This window comes from Alligator mississippiensis, chromosome 2 (genome assembly GCF_030867095.1).
Source record: "Alligator mississippiensis isolate rAllMis1 chromosome 2, rAllMis1, whole genome shotgun sequence".
In the NCBI taxonomy this organism is placed as follows: domain Eukaryota; kingdom Metazoa; phylum Chordata; order Crocodylia; family Alligatoridae; genus Alligator; species Alligator mississippiensis.
Window position 1 is genome coordinate 1,406,985 of NC_081825.1, and position 21,599 is coordinate 1,428,583.

The 21,599-nt window shown below is 58.9% G+C and overlaps 2 protein-coding genes across 2 annotated transcripts; both read left to right on the forward strand.

Annotated features, from left to right (window-relative positions):
* The first annotated feature begins 16,292 nt into the window (after positions 1-16,292).
* On the forward strand, positions 16,293-17,451 carry LOC106738964 (avidin-like). The gene is made up of 2 exons (XM_019495492.2): positions 16,293-16,779; positions 16,878-17,451. The coding sequence occupies exons 1-2, from the start codon at positions 16,589-16,591 to the stop codon at positions 17,041-17,043; spliced, it is 357 nt and encodes a 118-aa protein (XP_019351037.2). The 5' UTR covers positions 16,293-16,588; the 3' UTR covers positions 17,044-17,451.
* A 42-nt stretch (positions 17,452-17,493) lies between these two features.
* On the forward strand, positions 17,494-20,611 carry LOC102569981 (avidin-like). The gene is made up of 4 exons (XM_019495488.2): positions 17,494-17,943; positions 18,810-19,017; positions 19,552-19,672; positions 20,295-20,611. Exons 1-4 carry the CDS (start codon positions 17,797-17,799, stop codon positions 20,329-20,331), a joined length of 513 nt encoding a protein of 170 aa, XP_019351033.2. The 5' UTR covers positions 17,494-17,796; the 3' UTR covers positions 20,332-20,611.
* Positions 20,612-21,599: the final 988 nt, after the last annotated feature.

Here is a 21,599-nt window from a genome sequence, read left to right on the forward strand (position 1 = left end):
ATGCACTGGGCCACAAAAGAGACATGAGACAGGTTATTAGGCTTGTCATTTATTACTCCCCCTGAATGGCCACACGTGCACGTATCTCAGCTCCCACCGGGCCCACAGCAGCACAGAGCATGTTGTCCCCAATGCCAGCTGGGGAGACGCAGGAGAAGGGGCAGCAGCTCTGCGCATGCCGGACCAGCTCTCAGTGCTGCCCCCAGCTTCTCCCCACATGTAGAGGGAGTTCCTTGTAGTCATCTGGGAACGGTCTCTGTCAGGTCTGCACAGTATGGTTTCTTGTTTGCTTCCCCTCCTGGCAGCCAGGCAATGCAGCCAGTGCAGAGCCCAGGCCGATGGGATGGCGTATGGGGTGGGTCTGCACCCCCAGTACAGGCAAAGGTGGAGTCTGCACAGGGAAGAGCCCTGGGGCTGGGATACGTGCACATGGGGGTGGGGGGGGGGTGTGCATTGCCGGGGTCTGCTCCTTTCTTCATGCAATGCGGGTGAATATGTTGGAGCTGGTCCTGTGGGGAACCCCAGCATCAGGAGAACAGAGCTGACAGGGCCACACACTTGATGCTGCATGGCACACGCAGGCAGCATCAGCTGTTGCAGGAGTGAAGCCCCCAGGGAGGCCTGGTCCCCAGCCCCTGCTGACTGGCGCCAAGGACCGCTGCCTGGGGGAGCTCCATGCACCAGGCTTGCCTCCCAGGGTGCCAGCAGCCCAGCCCAGGGCCATGCACCACAGGGGCAGCACCCACCACACCACAGCCACAGACCCACGGGGCCCTTGGCCAGGCACTCCCCGAGGGTGGCCGGGCAAAGGCGCCAGAGAGCAGCAGGACCTGATGCCTCCCCGCGCAGCTCTGGCTCGCAGGACAGGGCACGGGGATGCCTGGGACGACCCTTCATGCCCCACCGAGCCCCAGGGCTCTGCCTGCCTGACTCACCTAGTTGTTTTCCAGTCGTCCTTCTTGGAGTTGACCTCCTCCCTCAGCAGCCACATGGTGCGGAGCGATTCCTCCCTGCTCTTGTCCTTGAAGCACTGGCCCACGAAGACAGTGGTGGAGTCTGTGGGCAGTGGGCGTGTGAGCACTGTGGGCCCTGCCGTGGGTTCTGGCTCCCTACCCACACTATCCATGCTGGCTGAGCATGTGGCTACCAGCTAGCATCTGCCCAGTGGGCATATCCGCAGGGGCCACTGTTGTCACCCCAGGTGCGCCCAGACCAGGGGTCTTTTGGTGCAGGTGTCAAAGGAGACATTGCTCCCTGTGCACAGCGGAAGGACAGGCATTAGCTAGGTGTCTCTGGCCCCATGAGATCCTGCAGCCCCATCCTGCACCTCCTACCCCAGGCTCAGGAGAGCCAGGTGGGCACAAACTGCTGCCAGCACTGCCAGGAGGCTCTTTGCGCTCACTCTGTCCTGCAGCGACTGGGGACCAGGCATTGGCTGCCAGGGGCTGGCCAGGTCACCAGGCTGGTAGCTGCACCTGTGAGCTGGCCCTTGTCCCTGTCCCTTGCCCAGGGCTCGCACCGAGGAGGTGGCATTGCCCAGAGCCCCATGGCCCCATACCCAGCCAGACCTCCCAGCTCCACAGGAGGGAGGCGAGACCTGACAGCCCAGGAAACAGCCCTGCCCAGTGCACAGGAGATGGGGCAGGGGTGAGATAGCCCCCCAGGCCAGGGGTCCATGTGCTAACAGCAGCCTCCAAGCATGAAGTGCAGGAGAGCCCCCCACCCCCAGGAGCCGCCGAGATCCCGGCTGGGCCAGCGCTGACACCCGAGCATGGAGGGTACAGACATTGCCAGCGACACGACGCTCCCTCCCTAGCCTGGTTCATCACCCTTCAAACCCCATGGAGTTGAGACCCAGCAGGACTGCCCTGTCTTGGATCAGCTTCCTGGGACCTGCCCACAGCCCCCACTTTACCCACCACCCCTGCCCCAGTGCCCTCCCCTGAGTCGGGTCCATCACAGTGACACTCACCGCAGCTCTCTGAGGATTCACTGTCCGGGGCTTCATGGGCTGAGAGAGAAGGAAGATGGGTCAGAGCTCCCTGAGTGCAGGGACCGGTTCCCCCAGCCCAATGTCCCCCATGCCCTGAACCAACCCCCGCCCACAAGACCCGCAGACTCCAGGCTGACGGGTGCCCTTGTGACTCCCCAGACAGGAGCGAGGCCCAGCCTCCCCGCACCACCCAGCAGCTGCGGGGAGGCAGCGCGGGGCTGGGTGATGCTGCCTGCCCAGGGGCAGCTCTGCACAGAGCCCATGGCACCGGGGTGGGGGAGAGAGGAAGGGGCTTCGCGCTCACCAGGCACTGCTCTGTAGAAGGGGGCTATGTATGTGCTACTTTATCTTCAGCTGCCTGTCTGACTACAGAGAGATGGGACAGGTCAGCGACTGCAGCTACTTCCACAACTGGGGACGGCTCTGACCTGGGGTCAGCCCAGAAAGGAGCTGCCTGAGCAGCATGGAGCCAGGGATTCAGACTGGGACGTGGGGCTAGGACACCCCCACGGGGGAGGGGGATGTGCTGCGGGGCATGGTCCATGTGGAGCCAAGAGCAACCCTCAGGGCCCCAGCAAGGCAGCCTCGCAGCGCTGGGGCTGGGGTCTGTTTGCTGTGGCCCCAGGGGTGTGTGGACTGGGGAGCCCAGAGCCCTGTCCCCCCAGGTCCCAGGCACGGCCGTGCTGAGCCCTCCCTCCTTCCCTTCAGCAGTGATGAGCCCTCCCAACCCCTGCTAACCCCAGACCTGGGCATGACCTAGATTCATAGATTCATAGATTCATAGATGTTAGGGTCAGAAGGGACCTCAATAGATCATCGAGTCCGACCCCCTGCATAGGCAGGAAAGAGTGCTGGGTCTAGATGACCCCAGCTAGATACTCATCTAACCTCCTCTTGAAGACCCCCAGGGTAGGGGAGAGCACCACCTCCCTTGGGAGCCCGTTCCAGACCTTGGCCACTCGAACTGTGAAGAAGTTCTTCCTAATGTCCAATCTAAATCTGCTCTCTGGTAGCTTGTGGCCATTGTTTCTTGTAACCCCCGGGGGTGCCTTGGTGAATAAATACTCACCAATTCCCTTCTGTGCCCCCATGATGAACTTATAGGCAGCCACAAGGTTGCCTCTCAACCTTCTCTTGCGGAGGCTGAAAAGGTCCAGTTTTTCTAGTCTCTCCTCGAAGGGCTTGGTCTGCAGGCCCTTGACCATACGAGTGGCCCTTCTCTGAACCCTCTCCAGGTTATCCACATCCTTCTTGAAGTGCAGCACCCAGAATTGCACGCAGTACTCCAACTGCTGTCTGACCAGCGCCCGATAGAGGGGAAGTATCACCTCCCTGGACCTATTTGTCATGCATCTGCTGATGCACAATAAAGTGCCATTGGCTTTTCTGATGGCTTCGTCACACTGCCGGCTCATGTTCATCTTGGAGTCCACTAGGACTCCAAGATCCCTTTCCACTTCCGTGCCACCCAGCAGGTCATTCCCTAGGCTGTAGGTGTGCTGGACATTTTTCCTCCCTAGGTGCAGCACTTTGCATTTCTCCTTGTTGAACTGCATCCTGTTGTTTTCTGCCCACTTGTCCAACCTATCCAGGTCTGCCTGCAGCTGTTCCCTGCCCTCCGGCGTGTCCACTTCTCCCCATAGCTTTGTGTCATCTGCAGACTTGGACAGAGTACATTTGACTCCCTCGTCCAAGTCGCTGATGAAGACATTAAAGAGTATCGGTCCAAGGACCGAGCCCTGCGGGACCCCACTGCCCACACCCTTCCAGGTTGAGACCGACCCATCCACCACGACTATTTGGGTGCGACCCTCTAGCCAATTTGCCACCCACTGGACTGTGTAGTCATCCACATCACAGCCACTTAGCTTGTTCACCAGTATGGGGTGGGATACCGTATCGAAGGCCTGGCCCTGAGGGCTTTGTCCAGCACATATTGCAGAAGGTAACAGCTGTGACTGTCGTGGCCATGACCAGAATGACCAGCATGATGACAGTCGGCATCAGGTCGGACTCTGGAAGAGGGAAGGGGCCTGTGAGCAAGAGGAACCCCCAAACTTGCCCCCAACATTGCATGGGCCCAGTCCCCCCTCCCCATCAGCGCCCCCTGCATCCTCCGACCCCCAGTTCCTTCCCCGCTCAGTGGGGTCAGTCAGCCCCTCGCTCCCCGAGCACCATGTTTCTTCTCCCTCCCGTGTGCACGGGGGTCACTCACCCATCCTGCCCTTGTCCCAGGCCACTTTCAGGGCTGCACCCAGGCTCACGTGCTCCACGCTGCAGGTGTAGTCATGGTTGCTGCTCGAGTCGATCTCGATGGTGGCCCAGGTCTGGTAGGTCCCGTCTCCACTGGGAAGGACCCACGAGCAGCTCGTCTCCTGAGGCTGTGCCTCCCCATTTTCCAGCTACAGAACAGCCATGTCCCTGGGGTAGAAGCCATGGACCTGGCAGGACAGGATGGTGCGTCCACCCTGGGATGAAGGCCTGTGGCTCACCTGTGCCACGGGACACCCTGGGATGGAGGAGACACCTATTAAAGGGACCACTCCTATTGGGTCCTCGGCACCCCTGACAGGAGGCCGGGCTGGGCCCCGCACTTGGCCACACAAACTGGCTCCAGCACCCATTTCAGGCAGGAGCTGACAGCTTTGGGGTGGGAGCACAGGGGATGGGAGACACGGCTGTGCTGGGCTCGGGGCTGCAGGAACAGGGTCCCATACAGCTGATCTCTGGTTCAGAGACATGCGGCCAGGCACATGGACTCTGCCCAGCTGGGAGACCTGACCTGGGCAGGGACAGGGGCAGCGTGTCCCACAGCAGTACATGAGCTGGAGAGTGCGAGACCCTGAAACACACAGATCCAGGACCTAGTCATGGTCATGATCACAGCCCAGGGAGCAGGTGCCCGAGAGCTGCCAGGCTGGGCAGGGGCAGAGCTGACCCCAGGGATGGGGTGGGGGCAGCACTAGAACAGCTCAGGGGCTCCAGTCATGGAGAACAAGGCTGAGGGGACACAACTGCAGTCCCCATGCACCCTGGAAGAGCAGGAGCCCAGGGCTGGGGAGGAGGGTGGAGGTGAAGGGCAAGGTTGGGGAGGAAGGGGCAGGCCAGAAAGCAGAGCGGTGCTTCAGGGGGCTCAGCAGGAGCAGAGCCGGCTCTGTAGGGAGCAGTAGGCAGGGTGGGAAGGGGTCTGGGCTGGGCAGAAGCGCAGACGGGACCCCCAGGAACGGGAGCTGCAACCCTTGCCCTCACTGACGGCACCAGTCACACTAGCTTCTTGCACCCCATCCCAGGAGATCCAGCTGCCCAGGCTGGTGACACAGAGCCCTGCAGCCAGCTGCCCTGGGCACCCGTCTCTGGTGCATGTGGGAGGTGGCAGCACGGCCCTGGTGGCACGTGGCAGGGCAGTGACAGCCCCTGGCTGACCCTTCTCAGGAAGGCAGAGCAGGGTCTGGAGGCCAGAAGGGCCAACCTCAACCACAGCTCACCTGTCCGTGACCCTGAGATGCTCTGGGCAGGGCTCAGGGAGCTCCGGACAACAGGACAGGGCGTGAGCTGGGGAGCTGTGCACTGACTCATGGCAGGACAGAGAACAGCTGTTCCCATTGCTATCGGGCTCATGAGGTTTCCCTCCATGCATTGGCCTGGGGGCTCCCACCCGGGGACAAGGGCTGGGATCCTGCTGCAGGAGACAGACAGCCCAGGTGGAAGGGGTGGAAGGAGTCTGTGTAACAGGCACTGAGGCGCTGACCTTCCAGGCCAGGGAATCACCAGAGCCTCGGTCTGCTGGGCACAGGCCAGGGGATGCTGCTGACACCATATGCATGGGAGGGGGAGAGTGCTGCCCCTGCAGCCCCCTGACCTCTTGGCTGGAGACTGAGACTGCAGCTACAAGCTACAAGGCGCCTGCACCCCAGCTCCTGCCCCTGCCCCAGCCCCTGCTCAAGGCAACTGCAGGGAGGAGCTGGCAGCAGGGACACACAGACCAGACACGAGACAATGCGATGCTCTCCTGACTCCCCACCCCGAGCTGCTGATGGGCAGGTGCTTCCCTGATGCCCTCATCAGTCACCCAGTCCCCAAGGCCCCACGGCCTCCTGCCCACACCTGCCTGCTCACACTCACCCCTGGTCTGGTTGTAGTGATGCCGCAGCGTGACCAAGTTCTGCTTAAATCCGTCCTGCCAGCCCTGCAAGTACATGGTTTCCATGTCCTGGAAGTCGGGGCCGACGGCCCCCTGCACCCAGTCCCCGCGTGGCTCCTGTCTCCGCGTCTCACTGTCATAGTGGAGAATATGCTGGTCATCCACGTAGACCATGGCAGTGAAGTCAGGCACGTCCCAGCCAGGATCTGTCACCCCTGTGTAGAAATGCAGGTAGCAGTGGCAGCCTGCAGGAGTGACGAGTCAGCACTAGCGGGGGCAGATGCCAGGGCCCTCGGGTGCTTGCTGCCCCCTCCTGGAGGGGCTGCAGAGGATGGACACGGGGCTGCGCCAGGCGGGAGTGGGGGCACAGAGCGAGGGAGTGGTGGGCCACCAGGACAGGGCAGAGCTGGCTGGGTGCAGGGCAGGGGCTGGGGAGGAGGGATGGGACTGACCCCGCAGGGCACAGGCCTAGCCTGGAGGGGCCACGCACCATGTCCCACAGCCCGGTCGTGCTCCCCACACACCCCGTCCCAGGCATGGGCCCCGCACAGTCCAGACACTCGACCTACCCTGCTCTGGGGGAGCCTTCGTGTGCCCGAGTCTGCATCAGGGACCCGGAACCAGGGCCTGGGCTCAGCCCCTCTCGGCATTGGTCTGGTCCCACTGCTTGGAAAGCACTGGGACCTCACAGCCTGGCCTCCACACATGGAGCAGAGCAGGACTCTGCATCAGGACTAGGCTCTGTCCCACCCCCGGTCCAGCTACAGTGATTGCCACTTACCGGCGCTGGTTCCTGGGACGGCCACAGTGCCCAGGATCAGCAACAGGAGCAGCACCTGGGAGCCTGACACCACCGTCGCAGCAGCTTCCTGCGGCACTTCCAGATGCAATGTCTGTGTGCAGCGGCCAGTCCTGCGCAGCGACAGGTGCAATGGGCTGTGGCACAGCCCACAGGGTGCTGCAGGGTTACTGCGCAGTGCGGGGGGAGATGGTGCCTTGTGAGATGGGCTCAGGCCCCCACTAGGTTGGCGGATCTCCTCCGGCGGGCTTTAAACTAGGCTCGTTGGGGGGAGGTGAGTACGAGGGCAGGGGAAGCTGTGGACCACCAAACCATGTGGCACCCACAAGGACAGCCCAGCCTGAAGAAAGAGAGCATTGGAAACCTGAAAGCCATGGGGAGACCAGCACTACAGAACAGGTAAGAAACAAGAAGGTAAGAATCAAAGGGCCCCTTGGGACTCGGAGCGGGGGGGGCAGCAAAGGCACCAGTCGCAGGGCTCAAGTGCCTATATACTAATGCTAGGAGCATGGGGAACAAGCAGGATGAACTAGCGCTCCTGCTTGCACTAAACACCTATGACTTAGTGGGGCTAACAGAGACCTGGTGGGATTCGTCCCATGACTGGGCGGGACATATTGAGGGCTATAGATTGTATAGAAAGGACAGGTCGGGGAAGAAAGGGGGGGGGGGTTGCACTTTATGTCAGTGAGCAATATACATCAACCCTCATCAAGACAGAATCCGAGGTTGAGGAAGTAGAAGGATTGTGGTTTAGGCTACATGGGGGGCAAAGAGAAAGGGATTTGGTGGTAGGGGTCTATTACAGACCCCCACATCAAGGGGAAGAAATAGATGCGGGGCTCCTGAGGCAACTCTCAGAGACCATAAAAGCTAAAGAGGCGGTAGTCATGGGGGAGCTAAACTACCCGGACATCTGCTGGGAGACGCAGACAGCAAGGTCCCATCGCTCACGCAGGTTTCTAACCTGTGTACAGGACCTCCACCTGACACAGGAGGTGCATGGTCCCACTAGGGGGAATGCCGTACTGGATCTGGTATTGGCAACGGGAGATGACATGATAGGGGACCTCCAGATCGGTAGCCATTTGGGGGACAGTGATCACCTAATAATAGAATTCAACGTAAGACGTCGAGTGGGTAAGGTAACTAGTAGGGTGAAAGTGCTAGACTTTAGGAAAGCTGATCTCATTGCACTCAGGCAATTAGTCAAGGACGCACTGCACAGTAGGAGTTTTGAAGGGATGGGAGCCCAAGAAGGGTGGCTGTGCCTTAAGGAAACGATCCTTCGGGCACAAAGCAAGACGATCCCCGAGCGAGGCAAAAAAGGGAAAGGGGCCAGAAGGCTTCCATGGCTGACCAGAGAAATCCAGGGCAGCCTAAGGGCCAAAAGGGGAGCACATAAAAAGTGGAAACGGGGTGAGATCTCTAAAGATGAATATACCTCCTCTGCTCGTGCTTGTAGGGAGGCAGTTAAATGGGCCAAAGCTACCATGGAGCTGAGGATGGCAACCCAAGTAAAAGACAACAAGAAATTGTTTTTTAGATATATTGGGAGTAAAAGGAAGGCCCAGGGAGGAATAGGACCGCTGCTAAATGGGCAGAAACAATTGGTGACGGACAGGGGGGACAAGGCTGAACTCCTCAATGAGTTCTTTGCCTCCGTGTTCCTAAGCGAGGGGCACGACAAGTCTCTCACTAGGGTTGTAGAGAGGCAGCAGCAAGGCACCAGACTTCCATATGTAGATCCTGAGATGGTGCAGAGTCACTTGGAAGAACTGGATGCCTTTAAATCGGCAGGCCCGGATGGGCTCCATCCGAGGGTGCTGAAGGCACTGGCCGACGTCATTGCAGAGCCACTGGCGGGAATATTCGAATGCTCGTGGCGCACGGGCCAAGTCCCGGAGGACTGGAAAAGGGCTAACGTGGTTCCCATTTTCAAAAAGGGGAGGAAGGAGGACCCGGGCAACTATAGGCCAGTCAGTCTCACCTCCATCCTTGGTAAAGTCTTTGAAAAAATTATCAAGGCTCACATTTGTGAGAGCCCGGCAGGACAAATTATGCTGAGGGGAAACCAGCATGGGTTTGTGGCGGGCAGATCGTGCCTGACCAACCTAGTCTCTTTCTATGACCAGGTTACGAAACGCCTGGACAAAGGAGGAGGGGTGGATGTCGTATACTTAGACTTCAGGAAGGCCTTTGATACGGTATCCCACCCCATACTGGTGAACAAGTTAAGAGGCTGTGACTTGGATGACTGCACAGTCCGGTGGGTGGCGAATTGGCTGAAGGGTCGCACCCAGAGACTCGTGGTAGATGGGTCGGTCTCAACCTGGAAGGGTGTGGGCAGTGGGGTCCCGCAGGGCTCGGTCCTTGGACCGATACTCTTTAATGTCTTCATCAGTGACTTGGACGAGGGAGTCAAATGTACTCTGTCCAAGTTTGCAGATGACACAAAGCTATGGGGAGAAGTGGACACGCCGGAGGGCAGGGAACAGCTGCAAGCAGACCTGGACAGGTTGGACAAGTGGGCAGAAAACAACAGGATGCAGTTCAACAAGGAGAAATGCAAAGTGCTGCACCTAGGGAGGAAAAATGTCCAGCACACCTACAGCCTAGGGAATGACCTGCTGGGTAGCACGGAAGTGGAAAGGGATCTTGGAGTCCTAGTGGACTCCAAGATGAACATGAGCCGGCAGTGTGACGAAGCCATCAGAAAAGCCAATGGCACTTTATCGTGCATCAGCAGATGCATGATGAATAGGTCGAGGGAGGGGATACTTCCCCTCTATAGGGCGCTGGTCAGACCGCAGTTGGAGTACTGCGTGCAATTCTGGGCGCCACACTTCAAGAGGGATGCGGATAACCTGAAGAGGGTCCAGAGAAGGGCAATTTGTATGGTCAAGGGCCTGCAGACCAAGCCCTATGAGGAGAGACTAGAGAAACTGGACCTTTTCAGCCTCCGCAAGAGAAGGTTGAGAGGCGACCTTGTGGCTGCCTATAAGTTCATCACGGGGGCACAGAAGGGAATTGGTGAGTATTTATTCACCAAGGCGCCCCCGGGGGTTACAAGAAACAATGGCCACAAGCTAGCAGAGAGCAGATTTAGACTGGACATTAGAAGAACTTCTTCACAGTTCGAGTGGCCAGGGTCTGGAATGGGCTCCCAAGGGAGGTGGTGCTCTCCCCTACCCTGGGGGTCTTCAAGAGGAGGTTGGATGAGTATCTAGCTGGGGTCATCTAGACCCAGCACTCTTTCCTGCTTATGCAGGGGGTCGGACTCGATAATCTATTGAGGTCTCTTCCGACCCTAACATCTATGAATCTATGAATCTATGAGTCCTGCCACGGCGCAGCCCAAACCATGCACTGCAGGGGATGAACTGAAGTTGCTTCCTTACTCCTTAACCTACACCCAAGTAAAGCTTGTTATTCTTGAATGATATGTTCAGCAGATAAAGAATTGAATAATCTATGCATATTTACTAATTAATATGTAAAACAATATCCTGTATCAAGTACAGTGCCCTAAATGAAGATCAGATGAGGATGGAATTATGGGGGCAAAATACTTTTTGGGGAACCCCAAACTCTCTGTCGATGCTACCGGGGGAACTGTCCTGAAGACCCCTGAGTGCAGCCCTGCCCGGCCTAAAACGTGGCTTGGACCTGCCAGGCTGCCTCCTCCCCGAGTCCTCTCCCCCAACTGGCCACTGCACTAAGTATAATGGCTCAAATAAGAAACTGGTTTTCGTTTGGGATCCTGGCTGGAAATCCTCCCTGGGCCACCCCACACCATGCCTCTTTGACACCTCTGCCTGCAGTCTTGTCTGGCCCAAAGCGCAGTTTGGCTGTTTTCTTTCTGTGATAACATCTGCAGGTGTCAGCCGTGCTGCCGGGTCCTGCTGCAGCAGAGAGGCGGCTCCGTCCTCCCCGCTCGGTCACTGACTCGCTGGCTCGGGGCAGCTGGGCTGCGGAGAAGAAGCAGCTCCCACAAGTGGGCTGAGCCCTCTCCAGCCCGGTGCCTCTCACAGCTGCTGCAGTGGTGCTGAAAACCGGGTGCCTGGTGTCACAGTGAAACTGAAAGGGAGACAAAGTAGTTCCTGAAGTTGTTTATTAGTCATGTCTTGTAATTCCTCTTGTTTAACAGCCCTGCTGACTGCTTCCAGTCCTAGATGAAAGCCCCGGCTCAGGAATGTTATTTTAACTTAGGCAAACGTGAACTCTGGTGTGGAGATGCATAAGGGTGCCTTGTGTGCGAGGGGCCAGGCTGTGTCCATGCTGCCCCAGGCTGTGATTGTCCCCACACCGGCCACCTTTCCCCAGGTCAGCCTCTCCCCGGGTGCTCTCTGGGAGGACCCACGCCGGGAAGGGGCAGGACCAGCGCTGGTCTTAGCCTTGGTCCAGGGGCAGCAAGTGCCTGCAACGTGCTGAGCGAGGGGCCGGGCTTAGCAGGGTCCCCAAGGCTCATTGCATGGGGGGCCTGTGCTGAAAGCACCAAGGTAGCCCCTCCATGCACAGCGCAGCACAGCTGCCCTGTGACCTTGGGCAGGCGCTCGCACTGCACCATGACATGTGGGAGGCAGGCACCCCCCACCGCACTGCAGCAACCTGTCCCTGCAGCACGCAACGACATGCCCCTTTGCTTGCACCCCAGGCCGGGCTGTGCACTGCTGGGCAACCTCTGCCATGACCTGGACGCGATGCATCCTTGCACCGCCCTGTGAGACCCGCTCCCCGTGACAGCCTCTCCCACGCAGGGCTCGCAGAGGCAATCCTCAGTGTTTCCCCACAGCACTTTCTGCAGGCGTAAGAGCAGTCCCAGCCTATCCCCGAGGGGCTTCCTGCAGAGGACTTGCAGTGGCAGGGGGCGCGGAGGTGATTTCCCCTCTGTACAGCCCCTTACACAGCCCACGGGCGACAGGCAGGGACAGTTCTGGTCCCAGGAGCTTCTTGAGAAAAAGGGGCTGGTAGAGCTGCTGGGCAGAGGGGCCGTCCACGGCAGGCTGGTGCAGCCAGTGCAGGGCAGGACAGTGGCTTCCTGCCAGGGCTGGAGGCTGGAGTCAGGTGGCAGAGGCCCAGGGTGGCATGTGGGTGTGGGAGGGCTGGAGGCTGGTGCTGAGGCTCCTGGGGCAAGGTCAGCCCTGGGCTGGCTGGAGGGTGTGAGGAGTGGGATCAGGCGGCTGAGATGGGCCTTGAGCAGGGGACTGCCTTGGAGCAGCTGAGGGGAGACAGAAGGGCAGCGTGGGTCCCAGGAAGCAGGGGGCACGTGTGGGGCTGCCTGCATGGGGGACAATGCATTGTCTTCAGCATGTGTACCGCAGCAGGCCCAGGATGGGGACTGTGCCCACGGAAGGTCAAGAGTCAGGCCTGGCCCAGGCAAGGGAACAGCCAGGTCTGGAAGGGGTGGCAGCAGTGGGATGCCGGCAGCAGGTGGAGCGCAGGGAAGCTCCAGGTGGGAACCAACTGTGGCCACGTCCGTAACATTTACGGCCCAGAGAGACAGGACCTCGATCCTGTCCTCCAGGGACGGCTGAGCCCTGCCCCCGGCATCTTGCTCTTGCCTGGCCCCACTGCACACCTGCTCGGTGCTGAGCAGCTCCCCCGGCTCCACCTGGCCCTGCCTCTGCTTCCAAGCACAGCCAGAGGCACTGGACCACATCCTGTCAGCTCCAGCCCAAGTTTCCCGTCTGTCGAGATCCGTCTACATTGTGTTCTGTCCTCTAGCGTGTTCACAGCCCTTCCCCGTGCCCTGCTGTGCCCTACACAAACTTGCTCCAGAAGCTTTCTGTGCCAGTGTCCACATCATCAATACACAGGATGAGCAGCCCCTGTGGGGCTCCACTCGAAGCCTCCCACCATCCTGACATGGGCCCAGACAGAATTGCCCTTTGCTGGCAGCCACTGAGCCAGTCTTCTCTCCCCCTTACAGGACCTGTGTCCCACCCACATTTCTCCAGTTCGTGAATGAGAAGGTCATGTGGGACTCTGTCCAAAGCCTTCCTGAAGTCCAGATACACGATGCCCACATCAGGCCCTTGATCCACAGCATGCCTTCTTGGGCACCGTCCCCCAGGAGATCAAGTTTCTTGGACACCACTTGTTCTTAGCTGATGTGCTGCAGCAATATGACACAGTTTTTGGGTGGGGTTCCAGCACTATGTTATCCAGTTTAAGATCAAAGCAAAGCAAAATGCAGTATTGATGGCACGTGTACAAATGGGCTGGATTATATGTTAAGTTTAGAAAGTGCAACCAGCTGGACAGATAGTCAGAGGATGTTGCCATTAGACCAGTTTAGTGCACTCCTCTTACTCAGATTTCTCATACAAAATCTCGCCCTTGTGAGCATCCAGCCCGGCTCCCAGTCTCTGCACCGGAGTTCACCTTCGCTTGAGTTAAAATGACCACACCAGGGTCAGGGCTTTCAGCATGAACTGGAAGCAGCTGGCAGGGCTAGGAAATACACAGCGACACCTGCTATATGCACAGAAAGGAGAGTGGCATGAACGGACCACAAAGCCCTTTGAAAAGGAGGGAGAGTTGTTAGTGCCTGTCGGGTGCTCAGGTGCTGCTCCCAGCAGCTGTGTTTAAAGTTTGGATGGAGCAGGAAGCAAAGGGGGTGATGTCCCCATCCCAGGTCCTCCTCTGCCTGCAGGCAAAGGGCAGCAGGTGAACAGAGCTGCCAGACAGAGACCCAGCACCACCCTGCTCCTGTCTCCAGAGAGTCGCCCTGGCCCTGGCTTGGCCCTGCTTTGCCCTGCCCTACCCTACTCCCTATCGCTTTCACTATTGACACCAGGCACTCGGTATCCAGGATGTGGGCAGCAGTGCAGTGAGGCATCGGACACTTCAGTTTCGGGAACTGCTCCTTCCCCCGCAGCCCAGCTGCCCCGAGTAGGCGGGAAGGACGGAGCCGCCCCTTTGCTGCAGCAGGACAAGGTGGCACGTCTGATGCCTGCAGACGCTGGAGAAATAGTGAGGGAAATCTGCCTCCCGCTGGCCCTGGCCCTGGCCCTGAGCCCGGCGTTGCTGGGGGTGGCATCGTGGAGCAAGGTGCGGTGGTGGTGCCCAGGGCAGGGGACCAGGTGCTTGCCCTGGCGGGTCGGGTTGCCAGGAAACACCATGTATCTGGTCCATGAAGGCAGTTTTCCTTAAGCATTCTCAGGGATAACTGTTCTGGTATGGTTTAGTACTTGCCAAGGTGTTAGGGCCTGAAGCCTGCTTTATGGAAATGGGAGGCCCCCCCTAGCTTGCTCTTGTGGCTGTATGGCTGAGGGCAGGTGAAACTTCGGGGCATCTGAACCCCAAGCCTTTGGGCTTGGGCTCGAGTGTAGGACACCCACCAAAAGACTTTGCAAGTATCTGAAGGCCCTGGGGGGGGGGGGTGGAGGATTTTTGCCAGTTGTAGGGCCACTTATGGTCCTGGACTGACTCACGGATTTGGACTTGACTTGGCTGTGTCGTGGAAAACACACGCAGCAAACTTTTGGGTCAGGTCAGTAGAAGCTTTATTTGAATAGAGCTACAGCTGTAGGAGGGGCCCCAAAGTGACATGGATTCACCGTGCACTTGGAGGGGGCTCCCTGCCTAAACGTTAAAGCAAAAAGCTTACATATCTTTTTAACAGCCACCTACAATTCACGTGAACATATAGTGAAATGTTTAGAAACCTAGCTGCAGTAACAGTTACAAAAACATTATTTTCATTTCTTTATTACAAAACACGTTTTTCTTGCTGTCTCAGTAACTGCTGATTACTACAAGGCCAGACATTCTTCCTCTTTTCCTAGTCTACACTTTTACACAACGCCTTTTGTTTTATCTTTACAACCTTTTTTTTTTTTATCAAAGTTCAACGCCTTTTCTTTTTTTATACCACAGCTGGGAACACAAAAAATGTCTTGAAAAATAAAAAAAAAGGTCTGGGTCATGCTTCATGGCTTCTGCTGGCCCAGGGAAGCAGCCAGGCTTTCTTCTGCTCTTTTAGAAGTCACTTTGCCGAGGGGGTGGAAACCTCCGTGCGGGGCAGGAGCCGGCCAAAAATGCAACTGCCAGGTGAGAAGGGAGCCCAGGGCCAAAGCCACCAGCAAGGCCCTGAAAGGTCAGCTATCCCTGCCCTCCTGGGTGCAGCGCCTCGCCAGTCTGGCCTCCCTTCACCGCCTTGGGCCGCAAGCCTGGGCATTTCCGGCAGAGACGTCCTGCAGCCGGTGCCACGGAGCACCCTGCTTTAGGCGGCTGCACGGGGGGCACGGGTCCAGCATGGGCACCTGCCCCTGCCTCGTCCTGCTGGACATGGGGCCTGGAGCAGTGGGCAGGGTGGCCTCTCCTGTGGGTGCCACGTGTGCCCTGTACTGACCCATGTGCTCCCATGCAGTGCGTCCTGTCCGGGCAGTGGTAGAACGAGCTGGGCTCCCAGATGCACTTCTTTGATATGGAAGTAGACGGCAGCTTCTCCGGCAAGTACAGGATGGCCGGGTCAGCCACACAGGCGCCCATCCGGCCCGCACTGCTGTGCAGGTCCCAGCAGCTGCATGGTGAGGGGCAGCAGCCCACTTTTGGCTTCACTGTCAACTGGAAGAGCTTCTCAGGTGCATGCCTGGCAGCTGCAGACCCTGGCGGAGGTGGGGAGTCCCCAGCCCTGCCCCTCATCTGCTCTCTCCTCTCCCCCATTTCCCACCCTGCTGCCCTGGCCTGGCCCCTGCCCTCTCCCCTGCACTCAGCCACTGGCTGCCTTTGCAGGAGACCCTCTCCCCTTTGTGGTGGGAGAAACCTCCCTAAGGTCTGTTGTCTAGCTGTAATTTGATTGACAGACAACGCGGGTAAAGAAAGACAGCTGTTTATTTGCTCGAGCAAAGACCATCAAGCCAGCAAAAGGCAAAATGGCCCCCCCTCAAGGGTGAGGCGATCTTTTATACTTCTTACAACAAAGCAAGACTATATGGTTAACAAAAAGCAATACTTGGGGCGGTGCTCTACAAAGCTTTGTAACAGCATATTTCTATTAAGCTGAACTAGCACTTTTTAAAAGCTAAAAGTTAAGTAACAGTAACATTATGTTAGCAAACCCTTACACAGTAGAAGATACTTCTCAAGGACACAACCAGTAAGCTCAAACAATGGTTTCTCTGTCTTATCTTACTTCTAGCTGTAGGTGTTTTTTTTTAGCACACAGACACAGATTCACTTTTTAACTCAGAAAATGCTTGTTGCAGTTAAAATGATTACTTGACACAAGCAAAGGCCTAGCTATCATTCTGCCTTGTGGTCAGCTGCATTACTAGGCCACAGGTCATGCCTTGTATTCAGCTGTAAAGCTAATACTTCTTAAAAATCCAAATTATTGTAAACCTAACAGTATGCTTTCAGAAAACTATTCCTTTTCAGGGCAATGACAAACCTGCGGACTACACCTTCCCCGTTGCCCGCCCCTGGGGCACTGGGCTGCAACCCTCTGCCCTGACCTGGAACAGCAGGAGAGGCCTGGGAACAGCCAGGATGTACCAGGATGGCCCCACATCACCTGCCCACCTCCCACCCTCCCCACAATCCATCCCCATTGCTAGGGCCGGCTGCAGCCTGATCCTTGGCCTGGGCACACCTGCGGACATGCCGGCCGGGCAGATGCTAGCTGGCAGCCACATGCCCGGCCAGCATGGATAGTGTGCATAGGGAGCCAGAGCCCACAGCAGGGCCCACAGTGCTCACATGCCTACTGCCCACAGACTCGACCACCGTCTTTGTGGGCCAGTGCTTCGTGGACAAGAGCAGGGAGGAATCGCTGCACACCATGTGGCTGCTGAGGGAGGAAGTCAAAGCCGAGAAGGACGACTGGAAAGCAACCAGGTGAGTGGGGCAGGCACGACTCTGGGGCTCAGTGGGGCGTGAAGGCCCATCCGTCCCCATGTGCACGTATCCCAGCCCCAGGGCTCTTCCCTGTGCAGACTCCACCTTCGCCTGTACTGGGAGTGCAGACCCCCTCCAACGCCATCCCATCAGCCTGGGCTCTGCACTGGCTCCACGTCTGGCTGCCAGCTGCGCATTCAGCATGGTGAGCAACAGTGCTACCTTGCACTGTGGGCTTGGGCAGTGCACCTGTCCAAGCTTTAGCTTGAAGACTCTAGGAGCACTGAGTGGTGCCACTAAGTGCCTGGGCTGTGGATGTGCTGGAACAGAGACGTCTGCACACAAGGCTTCTAGGCAAGTTGTTAATGAGCCGCCTTGACTGTGAGGACCATAAATCAAGGTGAAAGACACGGGCTGGAAGGAGAGAAGAAAGAGTCCTGTGCAGACCTGGCAGAGATCGTTCCTGGATGACCAAAGGAAGCACTGTGTACAGGTGGGGAGAAGCCGGGGGCAGCGCTGGGAGCTGGTCCGGCACACACAGAGCTGCTGCCCCCTCTCTCCTGCGTCTCCCCAGCCGGCACCGGGGAGGAGCTGCTCTGTGCTGCTGTGGGCCCGGTGGGCGCTGAGATACATGCACGTGTTGTCATTCAGGGGGAGTAATAAAAGACAAGGCTGCCAACCTGTCTCGTATCTCTTCTCTGACCCACAGTGTGTCTGTGCCCTGCCTGCCATGCTCTGCTGGGCCCAGGGGTCCTGTTGCAAGTGGGGCGCAAGTTACTGAGCTTCTCCCTGGCTGGGGATCTCTCCCTACATGGACCTCTTGCACTTGGTCACAGGTCCCTTTTGCTTTCCCTTTTGCTGCCTGGCAGCTGTTTCTGAGCAGCAAGATAATAGCAAGGACAGTCATAGAGAAAGTGAGAGCAACCATGAGTGACCCCTCCATGGGCTTCCAGTAAGGGGAACTGCCCATGTCACAGATCCCAGCCACATCCTCTTGGCAGGGGCATAAAAGGGGTCATGCAGAGATCCCAGGCACAAGTCCCTGCTGCAGAGACTCACCAAACCCACCAGCAGCTCCAGCTCCCAGCGATGATGCAGAGCATTGGCTTCATCATGGTCCTTGTCCTGGCTGGGGTGACCCTTGGCATCCCTTTAAATTACAAGGTACTCAGCAGGCAGGTGCAGCGCTGGTGGCAGCAGGGGTTTCATGCTTCCTCTGCACTGTCTTGAGATGCTGCGGCATCCACTGTTGGGGGATCCTAGGGGTTGGAGCCCAGAGCAGAGGGTGGTGGGGCCTGGCAGGGCTGTGAGTGGGGAGGGGAAGGGGCTGGGACCTGCCCCTCTACAGGGGCTGTGATCTAGGGTACCACAGGACCTGTGCCCCGGAGACCCCGGCTGAGCTGCTGGCTGCCCGGGCAGGGACACTGTCTCCCTGATGGGCAAAAGCAGCGATGGCTCTGGGGTGTGTGACCTTAGCGTGAAGGACTCCCAACAGGTAGGCTAGGATGCCCCATGGCTGTGACCCTGGCAAGGTTGGGGCACCACAGACATCTCAGGCACAAGCCTAGAGTGTTTCAAAAGCGTGTGGGACCATGCGACGGGTCTGGCAATGGGCTGACCATGCAGGAGGCCTGGTGGGATGTGCCAGACCTAGGTCTGCAAAGGGGTGTGCTGCCCAAACCAGCGCACTGGGAGGTTCTCCAGCCCCCCACGCCCTTCCCTGCCCATTGTGAGCTGCTTGAGTCTTGGGACCAGCCGGGCAGAGGCTCCGTCAGAGCAATGTCCTTAGTCCTTCGCCTGTCCCCTCCTCAGCAGCTTCATGTCTGTGGAGGCAACTGCACAGATTTGGGGCTGTCTGAAATGGGACAGACCCAGGGAACAGAGTACAGCCAGCAGGTGCTTCCCTGCACAGCTCAGGACCCTCGTCCTCTGTCTCCTGGTTTCTGGGTTGGTCTCCAGCACTGGGGGCTCTGGGGCGATGCCCTTGCTCAGGGGTCGGACCCTCTGCTGACCGCAGCCCTCCTCCGCAGTGCTCCCTGCTCGGGCTGTGGCAGAATGACTTGGGCTCGGAAATGAACATCTCAGCTGGGAACAACGCTGGGAAATTCTTCGGCACGTACCTCACCAAAGTCTCCGCTACACACAAACCAATTGCTGTGTCCCCCCTGAGGGGCAGCCAGCAGATGGGAAACGTGAAGCAGCCGATGTTCGGGTTCACCGTCACCTGGTCGTTCACCGGTACGTGGCCCCATGTGCGGTGGGGTGGGGAGGCCGGGGCAGCCCGTGCCAGTGCAAAGGCTGGGGTCCATCCACCCACCCTGGGCAGCACCCAGCTCCTGCCTCCACTCCCCCTGTGCCCAGATTGCCCCTTTCAGCTCCTCTTCCCTGTCCCAACTGCCTGTCACAGCCACCCCGTGCCTGGCACCAGCCCCAGCCCCAGAGGCGCACCCAGCAGTCCCCTCCCTGCCCAGGGCCCTCTCCCGCCCTGCCGCTGCCCCGCTCTTGGTGCTGTGCCATGGTGGCCAGGCTGCCAGGACCCCACAGTCTCTGGTCCAGTCCAGTCCAGTCCCTGCTGTCATGGGCACCTCGGCAGATCAGCCCTGCCACCAGCTCACCCGGCTCCAGGGGTGAGCTCCACTGCTCCACCACCCCCAGCCCCTTCCCTGCCCTCCTACTCACACCCACCCTGGATGCTGTCTGTCCGGGTCTCAGGATGCCATGGTCTCAGCTGTGGCAGCATCGGCTCTCGTTCCAACCTCTGCCTGCCCACAGACTCGACCACCGTCTTCGTGGGCCAGTGCTTCGTGGACGACAAAGGGAAGGAGACTCTGCAGACCATGTGGCTGCTGCGGAAGAAGGTCGACTCCATCGAGGACAACTGGCAAGCGACCCTGTGAGCAGCGGGGCCCACCCTGGGCAGGGATCCCGGGGACCGTGGTTTGGGGGAAAGGGAGGGGTGGGAAGGGTCCTTGCCCAGAGCAGATGGATGTGGCCATGCTGTGGTCCCCTCCTGCCCCTGCCCTGAGCTGCGTGGGCAGGAGCACAAGGAGGGGATGGGGAAGGAGCCCGGCAGAGCCCCTGGGCCCGCACCCCTCACGGCTCTTGCAGCCAGAGCCAGGAGCAGCCCCTGCACGACCCGGGGGTGCACTGCCGGGGCCAGGGTGCTGCGCTCGGCACTGCTTCAGCAGCACCGTGTCTGCTCTGCTGGGCCCTGGGGGCGGGAGGCACGGGGCAGGGGAGCCACTCGTCACTGGGGCAGCCCCTGCACGGTGCGGCTGCTTTCTGCTGCGCTCCTGGCACCAGCAGCTGCTCCCTGTGCAGCCGCAGGTGTCCCGCCTGCCCCACAACAGAGTGCCCGGACCTGCTGAGCCATGGCACGCGGGCACCCGCAGCAGGTCGGATATGGGCAAGGGCAGGGCTGGGCGACTGCCCCATGTCCATGCTGGGAGCTGGCAGGGCTGGCGTGCAGCCCCCACGGGAAATCGCAGCAACTCTGTGCCTTTCCTTCCCCACAGCGTCGGCACCAACAACTTCACTCGGCTTCAGTCGTGAGGAGTGGGAGCATCTTGCAGGCTCCAGCTGCACCTCCTCACTTCATGCCCATGGCAGGGCATCAGGTGGACCCGGTTCCCCAGTCTCATCTCTGCACCCTGGCTCCACACACCCTGCCCCTGCCCGCTTCTACTCTCACTCCACGTGGAGACAGTGATTGGTGCCATCAGCCCCTGCCCACCTCCGGTGCTTTCAGCCCACAGCCCAGCCGGGCTTCGATCTGTGTGACCACTTGGCCCTGGATGCCAGATAAATCGTTTACAATGAAAAACCTGCCTGCTTGTGTGCCTGTGAGTCCCCGTGCTGCTCACGCTCCGCTGCTCACTCCCCAGGTGGCGGCGTGCCCATTTCACACGGGGTTGGAGTCGCTTTTAAATTCACCCCAGATGTCAGACAGATTTGCAGCAGCGAGTGCTATTCATTAGCAGAACAAGCTCCCCAGGAACCAAGAACCAGTGCTTTCGATAAGAGGTTTGTGGACCTGCAGATTGTGCTCTAGGCAGACATGAAGTCCGGGGCTTGGTAGGACTGGGGAACCGGGTCCAACTGATGCCCTGCCTGGGGGACGGGATCGAGAACCTGTCTCTCCGGGCCAGAAACACTTTGGAGACAGCCGCAGCTCATTCCCTGCCCGAGCTTCCCCGTGCTCCGCCTGTTGTCAGCACCCCCCCTTGCCACTCTGTCCAGACCGCGGCTGTTCCCCTGCCTGGGCCGGGCCCGGGCTTTTGGCCTCCTGTGGGTGTGATCCCTTTCCTGGCCCTGCTGCGGTACATGTGCAGCAGTCAGTGCATTCTCCCTCGCACAGCCAGCCCTGCACGTGGGACTGCAACAGGGACATGGAGGCTCCTGGTACAAACCAGGATGAGACTCACTGAAGCAGCCCTGGACAGGTGGCGAGGTAAGAAATGCTAGCCAGAGAGCAGGAGGCAGGGGGAGGAAGGAGCTGCTGAGCGCTGGAGGCCAGCAGTGCCAATGGGCAGAGCCAGGTAAGGGCTTGCTCGGGGAGGCAGCAGAGAAAGGGAAAGGAAAGCGAGGGTGCACAGTGGTGGGCAAAGTCCTGGGAGGAACTGAGGCCTCCCACAAGGAAGGGGAGAGACAGCGGGCTGAGGAAGCCCAGGAGCGGGGGCAGGTCAGTGAGGACCCAGGGGTGGGTTACTGGGGTGGGCTTCATCTGCCCTAGGAAACCGGCTGTAGGACTGCTCAACACAGGGTTGTGTCAGTTAAAGATATGTACCATTTTCCTTCCGCGTCCCAAGGTGTGCACATGT